Source organism: Myotis lucifugus, unplaced genomic scaffold (genome assembly GCF_000147115.1).
Source record: "Myotis lucifugus unplaced genomic scaffold, Myoluc2.0 scaffold_97, whole genome shotgun sequence".
Classification (NCBI taxonomy): Eukaryota; Metazoa; Chordata; class Mammalia; order Chiroptera; family Vespertilionidae; genus Myotis; species Myotis lucifugus.
The window spans coordinates 1,637,484-1,654,643 of NW_005871145.1; the positions used below are offsets into that span (position 1 = coordinate 1,637,484).

General features: G+C 38.8%; 2 protein-coding genes across 12 annotated transcripts in view; both read right to left on the reverse strand.

Annotated features, from left to right (window-relative positions):
- Positions 1 to 213: 213 nt before the first annotated feature.
- LOC102421478 (putative olfactory receptor 5AK3) lies at positions 214 to 13,686 on the reverse strand. 6 transcript variants are annotated; one of them, XM_014458539.2, is made up of 4 exons: positions 12,568 to 13,686; positions 9,125 to 9,206; positions 7,637 to 7,713; positions 214 to 1,613 (listed from the first exon to the last, which is right to left on the reverse strand). In XM_014458539.2, exon 4 carries the CDS (start codon positions 1,609 to 1,611, stop codon positions 682 to 684), a length of 930 nt encoding a protein of 309 aa, XP_014314025.1. In that variant the 5' UTR covers positions 1,612 to 1,613; positions 7,637 to 7,713; positions 9,125 to 9,206; positions 12,568 to 13,686; the 3' UTR covers positions 214 to 681. The 6 variants fall into 6 exon arrangements, with proteins under 6 accessions (XP_014314025.1, XP_023612357.1, XP_023612356.1 ...); XM_023756589.1 differs by lacking the exon at positions 7,637 to 7,713 and adding an exon at positions 9,968 to 10,054; XM_023756588.1 differs by lacking the exon at positions 7,637 to 7,713 and adding an exon at positions 9,968 to 10,350.
- Positions 13,687 to 14,647: 961 nt separating this feature from the next.
- Positions 14,648 to 17,160, reverse strand: part of LOC102421776 (fatty acid desaturase 2-like protein FADS2P1) — a 28,797-nt gene continuing 26,284 nt past the window's right edge. For 3 of the 6 annotated variants that reach the window (XM_023756584.1, XM_014458537.2, XM_006092043.3), the window contains 2 exons: positions 16,691 to 16,816; positions 14,648 to 15,248 (listed from right to left, as the gene is read on the reverse strand). In XM_023756584.1, coding sequence (XP_023612352.1) covers positions 15,197 to 15,248; positions 16,691 to 16,816 — 178 coding nt within the window. In that variant the 3' untranslated portion in view covers positions 14,648 to 15,196. Of the gene's footprint in view, positions 15,249 to 16,690; positions 16,817 to 17,160 lie in introns of those variants that run through there. The other 3 variants (XM_023756587.1, XM_023756585.1, XM_023756586.1) reach the window with 2 other exon arrangements.

Consider the following 17,160-nt stretch of genomic DNA (forward strand, 5'->3'; position numbering starts at 1 on the left):
ATTCTAGATTTTCTACCTCTAATGGAGACAGATATCAAAAGTGTTTCTAGAAGTTTCCTACTTTATGCAAGAAAGAGATACATTAAGAATAAAGTGGGTAACTAATATAAAAAAATAAATCATAACATCATATAAAAATGTGTTTTTAAGTACTAGAGAATGTAACTAATAGGGGATTATTAGGTAGAAAGCATAATAGCCTAACACATATGGTGTTTTCAAATCAGTTTATTTTATATTTGGATTTATGCAACAATTAGAACAGAACATATGTGAAGCCTCTTTGTAGACAAGTTAGAGAACTTGTTAAAATGAATGGGGAATAATGAAATTGAGTTTTAAAATTAATTATATACAACATTGGAGTTTTCTGGTCTTTAAGAACATAGCCAAAATATTTGAAACAACTAAGTATTTTGCAAAGTCCATACACACTTCTTAATATTTTAAATAATTTAAATAAAGCCCTTCTTCATGGGTAGTATGAAATATGTTTCTCAAACTATACTTAAGGGAAAATTAGTCTCATGAGATGTTTAGATATTTTCCATATTCTAAGAACTTATCTATTGAAAGAGGTAGCATTTTTTTAAGTTGTGAATGTGTTTCCAATTTCAGAAACATTACATGGTGGTCAAACATCTTTACTGGATGCCTTGATGTGCTGAATTGGGGTCTAATCTAGAGGATCTTTTCCCCCATCACTTTTAGAGCTTCCTTTACTTCCTTATTCCTCAAACTATAGATCAGGGGGTTCAACATGGGAATCATAATGCCATAACATATAGAAGCCACTTTCATATTCTCCTGGAAATTGCTAGAATGAGGCTGTAGGTACATGTATGATAGAGTCCCATAGAAAATGGTGACTGTTGTCAGGTGGGAGGCACACGTGGAGAAGGCTTTTTTCCTCCCTGTGGTAGAAGACATCTTTAGGATGGCAACCATGATAGAGATGTAGGAAAAGATGACAACCAGCACAGTGGACATCAAGTTAAATCCCACAAAGACAGCAAGTAGCCTAATGTTGATGTCAGTGTTGGAGCATGAAAGGGCGAGGATTGGTGGAACATCACAAAAGAAGTGATTGATGGCATTGGACTTGCAGAAGGACAATGAAAATGTAAAACCTGTGTGCACAGAGGCATTTAGGGAGCCCATGACGTATGAGCCAGCTACCAAATGGATGCAGACTCTTCGGGACATGACAATGGGATAGTGAAGTGGGTTACAGATGGCCACATAACGGTCCACTGCCATAGCCGCCAGGAGGTAACAGTCACTGGTCGCGAATGTTGCGTAAACCAGTAATTGCATAACACAGCCCCTGAATGATATTGATATATTTCCTACTATGAAGTTCTGCAGCATCTTGGGAGTGATAGCAGAGGTATAGCAGATATCAACGAAAGCCAAATGTTGTAGGAAGAAGTACATGGGTGTTCGAAGTCTGGAATCTGTCTTGATGAGCAGAATCATTCCGATATTACCCACCATAGAGGTCACATAGATGACCAGAAATACAACGAAGAGAGCATACCGAAACTTGTGTTGGGCACCAAATCCTAGAAGAAAGAACTCAGTCGCTTCAGTGCTATTTTCTTGTGTCATGGCTAGAAAGGACCCAGAGGAGAATAAAGAAAAGAAGGGAAATGTTTAGGACTTATTGAAAGAAGAAAGCCTCTTGCATTTCATGTCACATTTTTTTTTGTATTGGATTTTCAGGCAAACATTCACAATAGGATTTATTGCTTAGTAAACACTTCCTCTATTTTCTCAAGAATGAACCACCCCAATAAAAGTGATATCTGAGCCATGCATTCATTTTCTAAAGATTTCATAGAAGACGGACCTCTAATATGTGTGATTCTAAGAAACATAGATTAAAACATGTTTTTACCAAATTAAACAGATATATACATTTAATATTGTAAAGCAATGCTAAAATAGGACTTGAACCCTTTCAACAACCTATAGTTTTTCTCAGTCATTTATCAGTTTAATCCTGGTTCAAACTCTTGAAATTTGTCCATGTGGAGATAAAGCAAAATGAACAGAAAAAGAATTGGTTAATCTAGGTGAAGTGTATACCAGAATTCCTTGTACTATATTTATAATTGTTATGAAGGTTTTATATTTAAAAATCTAATGAAAAACATAGATTATAAAGATGTTTTCATACAAGACAATGAAGAGAGTTTACCATCAAGAGTTGTGCACTGAAGATGCTTCTAAAGACTGTTATTCAGAAAAGAGGAATACACTCTGAAGGAAGTCTCAGAAGCAAAAAGAAATGAGTGCAGACATTGGGAAACATATGGAAAAACAGGAATAAATAGAGTACAAAATAATAATATTGTCCATGGGGAAGTGATAAACTAAACATATCAGCAAAAACTAATATGTTAGGTTGGAGGGTTCATTAGGTTTATCGAGTTCTAAAATTCTTGTCCTTAGACTTTTACTTATATGTATATATTTTCAATAATTACAAAAGATAAAACTGAATTTTTTAGGTTTAGAAGAATAAATGAAATTTTAAAGTCAACCAATCCAGATTAACACAGTAGGGGAGAGGAAACAAATAATAGAAAATATCAAGATAAATAGAAATCACCTAAGAAGGCATAAATAAATCCAAATAAATTAGTAAGGAAAATAAATATAAATGGACTAAACTCATCATTAAAATTCAAAGATTGTCAAATTGGATTTTAAAATGATAAATTGAGCCATGTGGTTACATACTAGACAAAAATTGAAAAGAAATTAAACAACTAATGGTTAAATAAATAATGGTATAGAAAACAATAGAATATTATGCATTAGGAAAAATAAATTACAAGAACTACATTTCTTAGCCCAAAACTTAGAAACATAATGCTGAGGAAAAGAGCTATTGACTGACTGACGACATTACATATAATACCAGGACTTCAATGGTATTAGTGGCATTTTATATCTATAGCTATTTGTTGCATGTGTTTATTTATATTTCTGTGCCTTTTTATAATTGTTAACTATTTTTGTATGTATTTTACACCCTTAGATTGTTGTTAAGCACAAGTTACAGCATATCATCTCTCAGCAAGTCAAATTGCTGCCAGTTTTATTAACTCGAAGCCTTACCTTCTTGATAAGACATTAAAGAAACAAGAGTAGTACTATTTTAGGTTCTAAAGAGGTAAATTAAGTCCAAAGGGGAAAAATAAATTGAGCATCTCAGGTGTTAAAAACAATGTTCACAGACTTATGGTCTAAAATAGTGAATTAGTTATACCCACAGTCTTCAAGTTCAATTGTTATAGTGATTCTCTGTGACAAAGTCAGAGTGAATAGTGTCCAAAAGGAGATACAGATCAAATGCTGTTTGGCTTTAGAGGAAAGATCTCATATTGTTAGAAGGACCTTGCCAGAGAAACCTTCCTTGAAATAAGTAATGTTAAAATTGGGTCTAGGAATATGCTTGGGATTATATAAATTGGAGATCTATATAGCCAGGGAAGGCAACTCCAAGCAGAGAAAGTACTTTGAACGAGGTAAGGGAAAGACACAATAGGGACTTACATTATATATACTTAGGGAGTGTTGCTCTAATTAGCAGCATTTTCTCTATTAAATCACAACAGACTTTTCCTATGTCTCTTTCAGATATATTCTATTTCCCCCCAGCTTTCATATTGAGATGTAAGTGACATATAACATTGTGTAAGTATAAGGTGTGCAATGTGATAATTTGATACATGGATCTATTGCAAAATGTTTACCATGTTAAAGTTTGTTATTACAACCTTCACCTAACACAGTTGTTGTTATGATAAGAACATTTAAACTCTACTCTTACAGCAACTTTCAAGTACACAATACAGTGTTGTTAATTATAGTCACCATGCTGTACATTAGATCCCAGAACTTATACATCTTATTATTGGAAGTTTGTATCCTTTGACCAATATCTTCTTATTTTCCTCACCCTCTGACCCCTGGCCACCACTGGTCTGTCTACTCAAAGATATTCTTAAGCAAAGTAAATCCTGAGTCTAGACCTGACTTCTCCCTTTCCCAAAGTGTTAGCTGGTAACTGAGATGAATACTTTAAGTTGCAAAACCTTTACTGAGCATTGGCAATATCTGAGACATTGTTTTAGGACAGTGGTCGGCAAACTGTGGCCCCTTGAGTGTGGCTCTTCCACAAAATACCACGTGCGGGCACGCACATACAGTGCGATTGAAACTTCGTGGCCATACTCGAGGGACCAAAGAGCCGCATGTGGCTCGTGAGTCGCAGTTTGCCGACCACTGTTTTAGGACATTGTTGAATGTCCAAAGTGCTCTCCACTCACCCTTCAGCAGCTCCTGCTACTGTTTCCACTTTTGAGTTTCTGGAGGAGGATTTTCTGAAGTCTGCAAAGAACCAAAAATAAAATTCCTGGTGTATTTTCCAACTTCCAGGCATGGATTGTCTTTCCAGACACTATAGTGAATGTCTGCTTAGAAAAATATACCAAGAGTTACATTTCTAACAAAGTAATATTTATGGTATAATATCTCTTTCTACATTTGCTTCAAGGTGATGTTTTTGTTTTGGCTATAAATGAGGGATTTATTTTTGAGGGCTGTGGGATTAAGACCTATTCCCTTGAGAATCTCAGACACTGGGGCTGAGCTGAGTGTGCAGTATTGAGTGTCCCAGTTGAGACCATTAGCAAAAACAATTTTTTTTCAAGTTTCTGTCCTTTAGGGACATTTTGCCTTGTTTAATTCCACAAGCTTAGGGACCATATCGCCAACCAGGGGCAGATCTTAGATTTTGCACACTGGATCTTCCGCTTACTCCAAACCTCGGTTTCTTCATTTTATAATAGGGCTAATGAACCAGACATGGCTGCCTCAGTGGTATTGTAGACCAAATGCATATGCATGTACTCATCCTTTGACTTTTGGTTCAGAGAAATGGGCATCATTCTCTCCCCACCCCCTGTGACTTAGATCTTTTCCCTTTTCTTCCCATAGCCTATGGGCATATGTCTATCCATTATCCCATGGTCTAATACGAATTTGAATCACTTGTTTGCTTGGCATGGTGAGCTCCTTGAAGGCAAGCATACTTATTAGTATTTGTGTAGGTAGGCCATGCCTCGCATGGTGTCCGGAATTAGTTCGCATCCAAATCTTCATGGAATAAATAAATGAATGTATGTAAATGAAAGGCATGATCTCTGATAGAGAAATCTACCCCTTCTACTTTACAGTGATGACTACTCAGAGTACAAAACCAGCATCAGTAATAGTAATAATGTTTATTGAGGGTTTGCCATTCCAAGGCATTGGGCTGATAGGTTTTACATGTATTGATTGTCTTGTTTAATCTACACACAACCCGATGGAGTAAGTACTGTTAGTGTGTGAATTTTATAGAGAAAGGAGCTGAGGCTCAGAGATGTGAAGTGAGTCAGGCATGACTACATGCATAGTACAACATGGAATTCAAATAAGTCAATTTGAATACAGAATTGGAGATCTCATTCATCAGGCTGAGCCAGACCCAAAGTTTAAAAAGAACCAGAATCTTCTGTCTTCTTAAGAAAACACATAAATTCAGCGATTCTATGTTAAATGTTTTATGTCAAGGCAATAGATATTATTAGCATCTACTATGTGCCAGGCACTGTTCTAGGCACTTGAGACACATAGGAATCAAGAACATATGGACATGACTCATGGAATTTGCATCTTTGTGTGTGTGGAGAACACACTGCAAACAAAGAATTCACTAATAAGCAAGACAATTTCTGCTATAAAGAAAATACAATACTGTGAAGTGAAGGTGCCTGAGAGGAGACCACCTCAGCCAGGAAAAGCCTCCTTAAGGGATGATACAGTGGGGAAAGCAAACCCTACTGAGGGTAAAGATGGCAATTAGCTTGAGCTTGCTTGTGTGATGCCAAGGACAAGAAAGCAGCCTGGAGGGACTGAAGGGGAACCTGTTACATACACATTGGATCAGAGACCCAGCAAGGATCTTATCATATAAGGCCTCGGGGTATGATAGGAAGTCATTGTAGCTTAAGCAGAGGAAGTGACATTAGATCATTGCACTGGACAGATTGCTCTTGCTGCTGCCTGGAGTATAGATTAAAAGAGCAAGAATGAAAATCAAGAGCCCATATATGAGACTCTGTGGTTTTTTGATTGAAGGATAATAGTGGCTTGACTAGAGTAATATAAGGGAAATGGAGACAATGGTACTTTAATTATGCTATTTTGAGAAGGCAGCCTTTAAAGGAATTGATTTTGGTTTGAATTTAGGAAGTAAAAGAAAGAGAGAAATGAAGTCTGACTCCTAAATTTTGGATCTGATCAATTGTGTGAATGGTGGTGCCATTTAACTGTGATAGAGAAGACTGAATAGGTTAAAATGAAGTGCAGATAAATCAGATAAGACATTCCCCAAACCAACAGAAACAATCCTCAGTGTAATTGAAACATAAACATAAAACGAGTTTCAAAGGCATAAAGAACCTTGTCAAAACTGAAAATGCTGAAAAGCTGCTAACAGGGGTACAGAGGAGCCTAAGGAGACAAAGACTGGATTTCTTGGGCCTCTTTAGAGAACTTTTCAATAGCTGATAACACAGTAAACAATCCCATGGAGCCCCCTCAGCAGCATGGGGCACATGGTAATGCAGGGAGCTTGCTGCAAAGGCAAATGGAAACCAAACCACCACAGCTCACATTCCTTGTATTTCACTCATCATCAATGAATAAAGGGGATAATTTCTAGAGAGGAAAGGACAATCTCATGATCACATGGTTAGTTGGAAGTAGATGTGTAACTATTAAAACCCAAGTTCAGGGCTCTAGAAACACCCCACTGTGGCTTAGGGCAGCCTCACTTTCTTGTCTCTTCAGCTCTGCCCAGTTCTTTCCCCAATAAATCATGTATCAGAATGCACGTACTAGAATTCTCTTGGTGTGAGTCAATGTTTGGGTCTGTCCCAATGAGAAGGGGATCCAAATTGCTCTTGGGCAACCTTTTTCAATTGCCTGAGCAAAGGGTTTCAAGTTACAGGCCTTAACAATTCCATCCACTTAGGCATTTTTCTGGTCCCCATACTGAACAGAGAGCATCAGAATGACACTTGGCTTCTGGGCAGCAATTACCAAAAATTTTTGGAATGCTTGTCATGAGGAGGAAGATTATTTACTGTTTTCATTACTAGGTAGTGACATTTTGTGATTTCTGTTGTTGCTCTTAATTGGGAGATTTTGTAGGCCACATTGAAATCATCAAACTCAAATCAGCTGAGGCCTAGAGGTTAAATATTATTTTGTCTTTTGTAAATAAGCTGCTTTATCATTACACTGAACAGGACTTAAAAGATATAAAAAAGTCCAGCCAATGTGGCTCAGTGGTTGAGTGTCGATCTATGAAGCAGGAGGTCACGGTTCAATTCCTGGTCAGGCCAGATGCCGCGTTGTGGGCTTGATCCCCAGTAGGGGGCATGCAGGAGGTAGCCGAACAATGATTCTCTCATCATTGATGTTTCTATCTCTCGCTCCCTCTCCCTTCCTCTCTGAAATCAATAAAAAACAATTTTTAAAAAATAGGTATGAAAAAGTACCCCCTACCTACCAACCCAATTATCCCCATTCTGAGGCAGTGAAGAGGTGTGTCCTGGCAGAGGGGCTGGGCATCAGGGGGACAGGAACCTAAGGAAGAAGGTAGTGGTTATTTACTAACTGATATGGTGGATTCGTCTTTTAGTAAATGTTATAGCTGAAGTGGTTGGTTACTGTCTCTGGCTGTAGGACTAGTCTCCAGACATGTCCCTTGAGGTGGGGTAGACCAGAACTTTCCAACCTGTCTTCTGGGACATCCTGTCATGCTGAATATTGATTCCCTCATTTTTCAGTTTAGCTGGATGGGGCTTGGGCAGCCATAGTTCTGGGTGGGTCATCTTGTGGGATGAGCATCCTGTTCCATTTACCCTTACCCTTATATTTCATATAAACATTCTCATTTATGTTTGTGTCATTACAGAAATTTTTTCATGGAATTGAAATATGAAGTCTTTCTCTCTGTTTATTAAAATGATGACAAATTTTCAAACATTAGCAATAGAATGTTTTTAGAAGATGGTGATGACATGTCCAGTACATATACTCCAGCCTGGATGTTTAGTTCCTTCTTGAGATGAACCCAATTCAACTTTTGCAAACCAAACAAAGCAAAATTAAATAGACTTTGTTCCATAATGCCTTCTCTCCATACTTGACTTTGCTCATTATCCACTTTTCTAAACCTTCTCCTCTCCCACCTTCTGCCTCATATCTTCTCTTCTATTTTTTGCTAGGACTCAGCTAATCATTATTTTTTCTGGCTCACTTTCTCCCCCTACTCTACATTGGGAACATTTTTAAAATTCTCTGTCAAATCAAGTCTCTCCCTCTACTTTCTTTCTTTGTTATCTCTCTGGAGAGTATGTCCAAGTTAGTATAATTTTTCCTTTATTTCCTTTACAAGGTCCAGAAGGGATTTTCTCCAATTACTTGTTTGGCATCTCCACTTAGGTTTTCTTTCAATACTATAAACTCAAGATGTTTAAAAGCAACTCTTCCCTTTTGTTCCATCTTCTACTTTTCTGTCCTTAGTTAATGTCACCGCCTATAATATGTAAACTTTGCATTATCTTTAGGTTTCTTACAATAAAGAAAAGAAAAACACTTACCTTGAGTTACTTACCATGTTCCATAGATCCAGGCTCCACACCTGTCTCCATCTATTTCTTTCTGTTTCTTTCTATTTCTTCCAGGTTCTCATGATCTCTTACCCAGGTTGTTGCAACAGTCACCTTGCTGGTCTCCCACCTCCATGCCACCCACTTTTCAAAACTTTCTTTTGTATGATTTCAAGATGGTTCTTTCCAGAGCCCAATTCCAATCCCCCCCTCTCTCCAGCTTGAAATTCTCTGTGAACCCATCTAGTCTACTAACCAAGCATATACTTTCCAATCTAGCATTGCAGATTTGTTTTCAATATAAACCCCATTTAACTTTCCAAGCCTACCTACCATTATTCTAACTAATTAATTATTTATTAAAACATCTGTTGGACACTTACTTAATGATAAGCAATGGACTGCTTCTGGTGGTAAAATGTTGAATAACAGCATCAAGGTCATAGTCCTCATGGAGTTTTCAGTCTAGTGGGTGTGCAGGCAGAAATAAATAAAATTTGTGAGGTGCACAGGCCATAAGAGCTTATAAATGGAGAATTAACCTGTTCATTTAAATCTGAGAAGACTTCCCAGAGAAAACAATGCTCACACAAATAAGAGAAAATTACTTTTGATTGCTGCTGAAAAGCCATGGCAAAACACACTTATGAAGAAATGATGTTAATTGACAGTGAGGGAAAAACCTGCTCCTTGCAAGTTTTCCTAGTAATAAACACCTACTATTCTGTTCTTAGCACAGAATCTTGTTCCTGCCTCAGGACTTTGCTTCTAATGATCTTGCTCATCAGGATCTCAGAGCAGGCTTCTTCACATTCTTCTCAAGTTCACCTTCCCCAGATCCCTTTACCCAAACTAGTTCTCTGCTTATTATTCTCTCACAATATCATTTTATTTTCTTTACTAGAGGCCCAGTGCACGAAATTCATGCACACAGGGGGGATCCCTCAGCCCGTCCTGCACCCTCTCGCAGTCTGGGAGCCCTTGGGGGATGTCCAACTGATGGCTTAGGCAGTTGGACATCCTTAGCGCTGCCACAGAGGCAGGAGAGGCTGAGCAACGCTCCCCCTGTGGGAGCACACTGACCACCAAGGGGCAGCTTCTGCATTGAGCGTCTGCCCCCTGGTGGTCAGTGCACATCATAGCAATCATTCTGCTGTTTGGTCGATTTGCATATTAGCCTTTTATTATATAGGATATATAATAACCTTGATTTTTGTTCTATTTACTTGTTTATTGACTGTCTTCTCCATTGAAATGTAAGCTTCAAGAGGCTGGCTCCTGTCCCTCTTGTTCACATCACCAGTGTCTGACACCTGGTAAGTGCTCAATAAATGTTGCTAGATGAAAGAGAATAATGAAGATAAATATTTATATGCATAAATAAAAGATGATGAAAGATAAATGTATATATGAGAAGGTTTATTCTATTTTGAGTTAATAATTGATTTTGCAGAAAGTTAACTATGTTTTAGTCCCATAATGAAGCAAAATTTCCTAAAAATTCCCTCAAAGATGAAGCTGCTACACAATTTTCACCAATTCTTTATTGAAGAGAAGAGATATATTTTGTTGTTTGCATAATCTGAGGTTTATTTTTAAAAGTCAGCTCCTAGAAATTTATTTTCAAATGCATAAAAAATAAGGGAATTAATAAGTGGATGGATAGATAGTAAATGAAAAAAAGTTTGCTAAGGTGTTCAAGTTGAAATTTAGGCGATGGCTATACTGATGCTCACTGTAAAATTCTTTCAACATTGCTGTCTGCTTACAAACTTTCATAAATAATGTTGAGAAAGGAAAAATACCTGAGCATATTCGTGCCCTCAGTAGAGTTTAGGTTCAAGCTCCTATATTTTCTGCATCTTTAGAGTTGATGATTAGGTGATTAGCAGGGAGATAGTCAAGAAAGTTTTTTAGCCAGAACCGGTTTGGCTCAGTGGATAGAGCGTCGGCCTGCGGACTGAAAGGTCCCAGGTTCGATTCCGGTCAAGGGCATGTACCTGGGTTGCGGGCACATCCCCAGTGGGGGGTGTGCAGGAGGCAGCTGATCGATGTTTCTCTCTCATCGATGTTTCTAACTCTCTATCTCTCTCCCTTCCTCTCTGTAAAAAATCAATAAAATATATTTAAAAAAAAAAAAAGAAAGTTTTTTATAATATACTGATTATGCAATACTTATTGCTTCATTTGTATACTTATATTTGGCATAATTTCCAACCAGGATAATTGTGTACTCACTTGGTTAATCAAACGTTTGGCAACTAGAACCTTTGGCTCTCTCCTCTTCCTCCAGCCTGTGCTCTCAAAGCTGGGCCCAGGGGAGTGAATACAGTCAGACCTTGAGGGTGACTCCTGAGTCTTAGTTGTTGCAACCAGAGGAATCATTTTCTCGATTGTGACTAATGAGCCTCTCATCTGGGGAAAGTCTGTCATCCTTTCATTTTAAAAATGATTCACTACCTCTCCATCTTGTGTTTCTGTGTGACTCTAAGGCTTCTCTTGCATTGGGTGGGTCTAGGATGGGAGGAACCCTCACTATAATAACAATAACCAGTATCAGATGGGATGGGTGTTCCTGGCTTGTGAAACGATCCCATTTGCCTTGCTTCATTTGATTGTTCTGACTATGCTGTGATACATGTAGGCCAGGTAATATGCACCACACCTATTTTACACATTGAAGTATGGAGTATATACATGACCTGGCCAATTTCATTGTAGAGTATTAAAGAGATAAAATAAGAATCTAGGTCCCTGACCTCTAATGCAGTCACTCTTACTTAATGCCTAACTGAAAACACATGCAATTTCTCAGAGGTGAATTTCGCCAGGAGGAATACAGTTTTAAAGGAAATAGGATTCAGGTAAGGCCACATAAAGACAGCCACAGAGAAGGTGAATTTTCCTTGGGTTGAAATCATGCTAAGTCATCACAAAATCCCAAATCCATGTCTTTATCCTGTTCTTCCATGTTTAATGCAGTTAAAGGTTAAATCTCAGCTTGACTACGTCCAAGTGAAACTTGTCTGAGCTGAGTACTCTTTTAGGATTGGTGAGTAGAAGTTTGTCAACAGGAACTCTTTCCAAGTGGCCACTGTGCCTTTCATGTGCCCCTCCCGCCTTCCCTTTCCCAGGTATGTGCTCTTGCTGAGGTAGAAATGTTTATTTCATTAGCTTCTGGGAAGCTATTAGAGACATTCCAGGAACACCAACTGCCATATCTTCTAATGCCACTTAATTCCCCATTACTTTGAATTTTCTGGCATGGAAATTAATGAGCATTGACTATGGAGTCAGACATCTCTGAGTCTGAAACTCTACTCCACCACTTTCTACCTTGTGACATTAGGCAAGTTGCTTGGCCTCTCTAGGCCCCAACTTTTTCTTTTATAAAATAAGATTAATTATAGGGCTGTGTCATGGGACCATTAGAAGGGTTAAATAAAATAATGCCAACGAGAGGTACAGTTCAGTACTAAGTGGCTGGTAGATACTCTTAAGTATTGGTAATAATTTTAATGATTCAGAGTTAGAATATGGAAGTGCTTTTCCTATATTAGAAAAAATTTACCTTCCTATGTAGTTAGAAAGAATTACATTTACATACATCCTTTCTTTCCTTCCTCCCTCTTTTTTCCTTTCTCCCTTCCTTCCCCCCTTCCTTCTTTCTTCCCTTTCCTTCCTTCCTTCCTCCCTTCCTTCCTTCCTTCCTTCCTTCCTTCCTTCCTTCCTTCCTTCCTTCCCTCCATACATCTTTACTGATTCTGCAAGCTAGGGTGGAATAAAAATTAATTAAGGAATCACACAAATGATTGTAAAATTATACCTGTAGTAATTGCTATAGAGCATATCACAGTGGAGAAGCTTCCCTGGGATGTGCAGGTGAGAGACAGCTAACCAGATGAGAAGGCGTGAGAGCAGGGAGAGTGACAGAAAGGTTCAGACACTGGGTTCAGGAGCAAAGACCCTGTCGCAGAAGAAATTGTGAGGACTCAAAAGAAGCCATTGGGGCTGCAGCAGAGAGAGCACATGCCAGAGTGTTATAAGGTGGGGCAAGGTACACGGGGAAGGGACAGTGCAGGCAAAGTCTGTAGGCATTTTTCCAGGTTGTTCTTTATTCAAAGAGCCATGGGAATCCATTCAAGTGTTTCAGGTAGGACTGTATTATAACAATCAGGAGTCATTAGAAACCTACATTATGAAGGGCAGAAATGGAATGCCCTGCAGGCTGGATCATCTAAATTCCAAATCAGTGCTCAGAGATCTGGGAAACTGTCAAAGTAACAGGCCTTGGTTCTCCTCCTCTGGGAAATTTATTGAACAAGTAATATAAATATAGTCATGTGTCTCCCCAGATGCAAATAACAGTCACTGCAGGGTGAGATAGAGAAATCAATTGAGAGACTGAATTCAGAAAAAGGACTATTTTATTGACTAGCACTAGTAAGTTAAAATGTATTCCATTATAAACTTTTGTTCTTACCTAGCACCTGTTTTGAACTGTAAGTGAGAGCAGGGAGAGTGACAGAGAGGTTCAGTAACTAGTATAGTGTGTCTGTGCTCTTGCTCATATATTCATGCGGGAAGGGGGGTTGGGGAGGGGGAGCAGCTTACAGATGACCTCGGCTGCAGGGAGAGAAAGCAAAGGGCATGACCTCCATTTAGTTTTCCCGTTTCCCGTACATCATCTGTCTAAATCTCCCAGATTTGTTCCGTTTCACAGTAACCAACTCCATTTGGGGAACTGCAACATGGGCTAGTTTTCACCTTGAGGAAGGAAGGTCTTGAGGTAGTAAGTGTGTCCAGGGAGAGGTCTGGTTGCTATTTCTAGTGACTAGGAGGACAAATCATACTTGAACTTCTCTGGGAGTTGGGCAACCACTGTGCTCCATTCCTACTTGCAACTTGCAACCCTGATTTCAGGCAGGAGTAATCTGTAGATCCACTGGCATACATTATGAAGAATTATGAAGTCAACAAAACTTTTTGAAGAATTATGAAGTCAACAAAACTTTTCTCCCTTTTAATTCCCTATCCAACTTCCCAATTGAATATTACTAGTATTTAAGTGCCCAGTCCTCCCAGACTACCCGTTCTCATTTTCTTAGCTTTGGCATGCATGGCTTACCCTTAGGACATGTGAGTAATTTAATGTATTTTCCTTCATTGCCCCTCTATGGCCCCTGCTTCCTCTGCTTCAACCCCAGTGGCTTCTTTCAAGTCTCCACACTTTTTTTTTTTTTCTGCCACAGGGTCTTTGCTTCACAACCCAGGGGTTAAATTAAGAAAGAAAGAAACAAACAAACAAAAAAAAACCCCAAATATTTTGCAGAGTTTGGAAGAAGGGGATGAAATGCTTCCTGGTAGAATGTCAGACAACAGATAAACCCCTAACGCTGGGGATGGAAGACGTCCATTTGTTTTCTTTCCCTGCAGACAAGGTCATGTGTAAACTGCCTCCTCCCATTCCACCCCCCACCCCATGACTAGATGAGCAAAAGCACAGACATATTAAACATCACTATATTAGCTACTGAGAGTGTCAACCCATCCTTCTAATATTGAAACTCTTTCGTCCTAAGACATGCTTCAGCAGGGGGTTTTGTAACAGATGAAAATGCCTTGACATAGCCTATGATCTAGTTTATAGAAAACATATCCCTCTCTTGCAGTAGGGTCACCTAATAATGAGGTTTGGCAGTTCTGTTTTGGTGGGTAGGGATTAGGCAAACAAATCTTATAGTTAGGGAGAGTCTATTCTTACTTTACCAGTTGCTGTTGGGACTAAAGGTAGGGAGCACTTTTAAGAAATGTTACAACTTGGATATATATATATATATATATATATATATATATATATATGCCAATTACACATGTGCAGTACAATAATGAAAATCTGAAATGAATATTTAAATATTTAGAGATTTTAATGTTAATTATACTCAACATTTAAAGAAAAAGAAGTTCAAGTGTTTAAAAAAGGAAAAAGCAAAAAATTTGTGCTTTACCAGGAACTTCTTAAATGTACAATTCTCTTCAAAGAGCAATTGCCCCGTTTTTCAAAAAGTGCTCTATCTGAAGTCTCTCCTTGACCCTCTTCTCATTGACCCTTGACATTGTCAGTGAGACTTTTACATGGCTCTTGTACTTATGCCCAGGAACCGAGATGATTTGAATAAGGCCTGTTGGTAGGACTAAGTTAAAGATCTTTTGGAAAAAATAATAACATTGGACTCCACTTCCCATTTGAAACTCTGGTCAAAGCCATCTTGTGTTCCCTCTGCTTCTTATTTGCAGAGGAAACCTTCACGGAAAGTTATCATGTATCCTTAGAGTTCACACTCCTGGCACACTCCGGTATGCCAATGGCACTGACAGGTAAGCAGGAAGTTCTTACACATTCACCAGCCTCCTTGAGAGATGCAATTACGTGCACATCAAGGCTGGGATCTGCATCATGTTTCATAGTATGCATCCATCCAGAGGGCTGCGGATTTCTTCAAGGACCTGTGGGAAGAGTGAACGAGATTATCAGGAGGTGAGACTCTAAGATAAAAGCTGCTACTCCATGGAACATATGCTCTTTTACTTGGTTCAGGGTCATGTTGTCATTTTCAGTTATATGTGAAAAATATCTTCTTCTGTTGCCCAGTGGAGGGAGTCAAATACACTGACTTGTGTTTTTAGCAGGTGAGGTCACCTTTCCTTTAGGGAAGAGATTGTTCTTCTTTCAATTACTCTCTTCTGTATCCCAAACCATCACCTACCCTTTTCTCTCGTTTTTTTAAAACTCTTTTGAGATTCTTTAAGATAAAGCATGCAACTGTATAACAATCCATCCAATATACATCTACCCATCTTATTTTATAATGTGAAAGATACTGTTCTCGGCTCTGGGGATGCAACAGTGCATAGGAGAGAGGTAAGTCCTGTCCACATGGAGTTTCTGTTCTAGTGGGAGACACATATTAAAGAATTTGTTACCTAATTTGTTGTTTAGTCATGATTATGACACAAGTCACGAATGAAGAGAGCCAGGTGCTGCAAGAGCATGTGACTTAGTCATAGGCATCAGGGAAGACTGAGGAGGAAAAGGCATTTGAGATGAGCCTTGAAGAGTGAATGAAAATTGACAAGGTGATAAGGACAGGTTGGAAGAACATTCTAGGCAGAAGAAAAGGTGACAAAGGAAGTGAAATGGCAAGGGCAGGGGGTTATGTAACAGATGAAGCGAGGCCAGGTATCTGGAGGGCAGAGAAGGAGGAGGAGAGGGGTAGAGTCTGACACTGGAGCACTAGGCAGGATTGGATCAGAATAGGACTGGCCTTGTTGGCTTCTTTCAAGATACTGTTGTGGTTTTATTTGCTTGTTTTTCCCCCCAATCCTAAAAGGAAGTTATTGAACCCAGATCACTGGCTGTTAGTCTGACCAGCACAATGCTTTCTAGGGACCTGAATGCTTCAGGATGGATATGAATTTTCAGTTCCCTCAGGGCTTGCCATTCTTGGTCAGTTACCCCTGGGGTCAGTCTATAGAGGATCAGACATCCCTGCCCGATTCACACATTTATGTCCTGCTGGACCCTGCAAGCATCTTCGTTTGCAACCCTGGAGCAGAATTTTTGAGGGTTCCTCCCACCACTTAAGTTGTCAAGCATGCAAAGGCTCTATAGGGGACACAAAGGCAAATAGTACACAGCCCTGGTTTTAAGAAGCTTGAACTTAAGTGGAGCAGAAAGGCATTTCCACTAAGAAGTACCTAGAAGGCAGAAGGTACATGGTAAAATTATTATTATTATTATCAAATCTGCAGTTGATGCTGTCCATGTCCATACCGGGCATACAGGAGCCTCTTAATAAATGGTTTTTGGGTGAATGAATCACAATCCAGTGAATAGTCTGGGGACATGAAGAAAAATGAGAGCTGAATTGAGGAGACTCTGTTATTACCTGACAATATCTCCAAATGCCTTCAATATGGGCTTATTCACATACTGCAATCCATGCTTGGCACACAGGGACCTCACCAGAGGTGCCACCTTCTGATAATTGTGGCGGGGCATAGTGGGAAACAGACTAGGGAAACAGAAACAGGAGATACAAAACTTAGACCTACAGAGCAAGTGGAAAGAGGTTCTTTCCCACATTACTAAATAAAATTATGTCAGCAATGCAGACCCAACCTTGACTTTGCACAATACTGCTGCAGGAAGTTAAAAAACACTCTTGCCAAACACTCTTATCTTATCTCTTAAACTTCTGTGAGCCCTGTGGTTGGCAAAGTTTGGGAAGAGCTAAGAAAATAAATATTAGCACCATAAAAAATATTTATATTTGGCAGCTCAAATGAAAGTATGGTTTGTTTGTTTTTTTATTTTTTTTTTTTTTTTTTTTTTTTTTTTTACCATTCTAAATTATCT

Bases quoted from the DNA above. Each gene is read 5' to 3' on its own strand.
- LOC102421478 (XM_023756589.1), bottom strand. From the start codon at position 9,991: ATGGAGAAGACAGTCAATAAACAA. The intron at 9,207-9,967 runs GTAAATAGAACA...CACACCCACTAG, and splicing joins AGAAGACAGTCAATAAACAA to ACTGAAAACTCCATGAGGAC. The intron at 1,614-9,124 runs GTAAGTGTCCAA...GGTCCTTTCTAG, and splicing joins AGTCCATTGCTTATCATTAA to CCATGACACAAGAAAATAGC.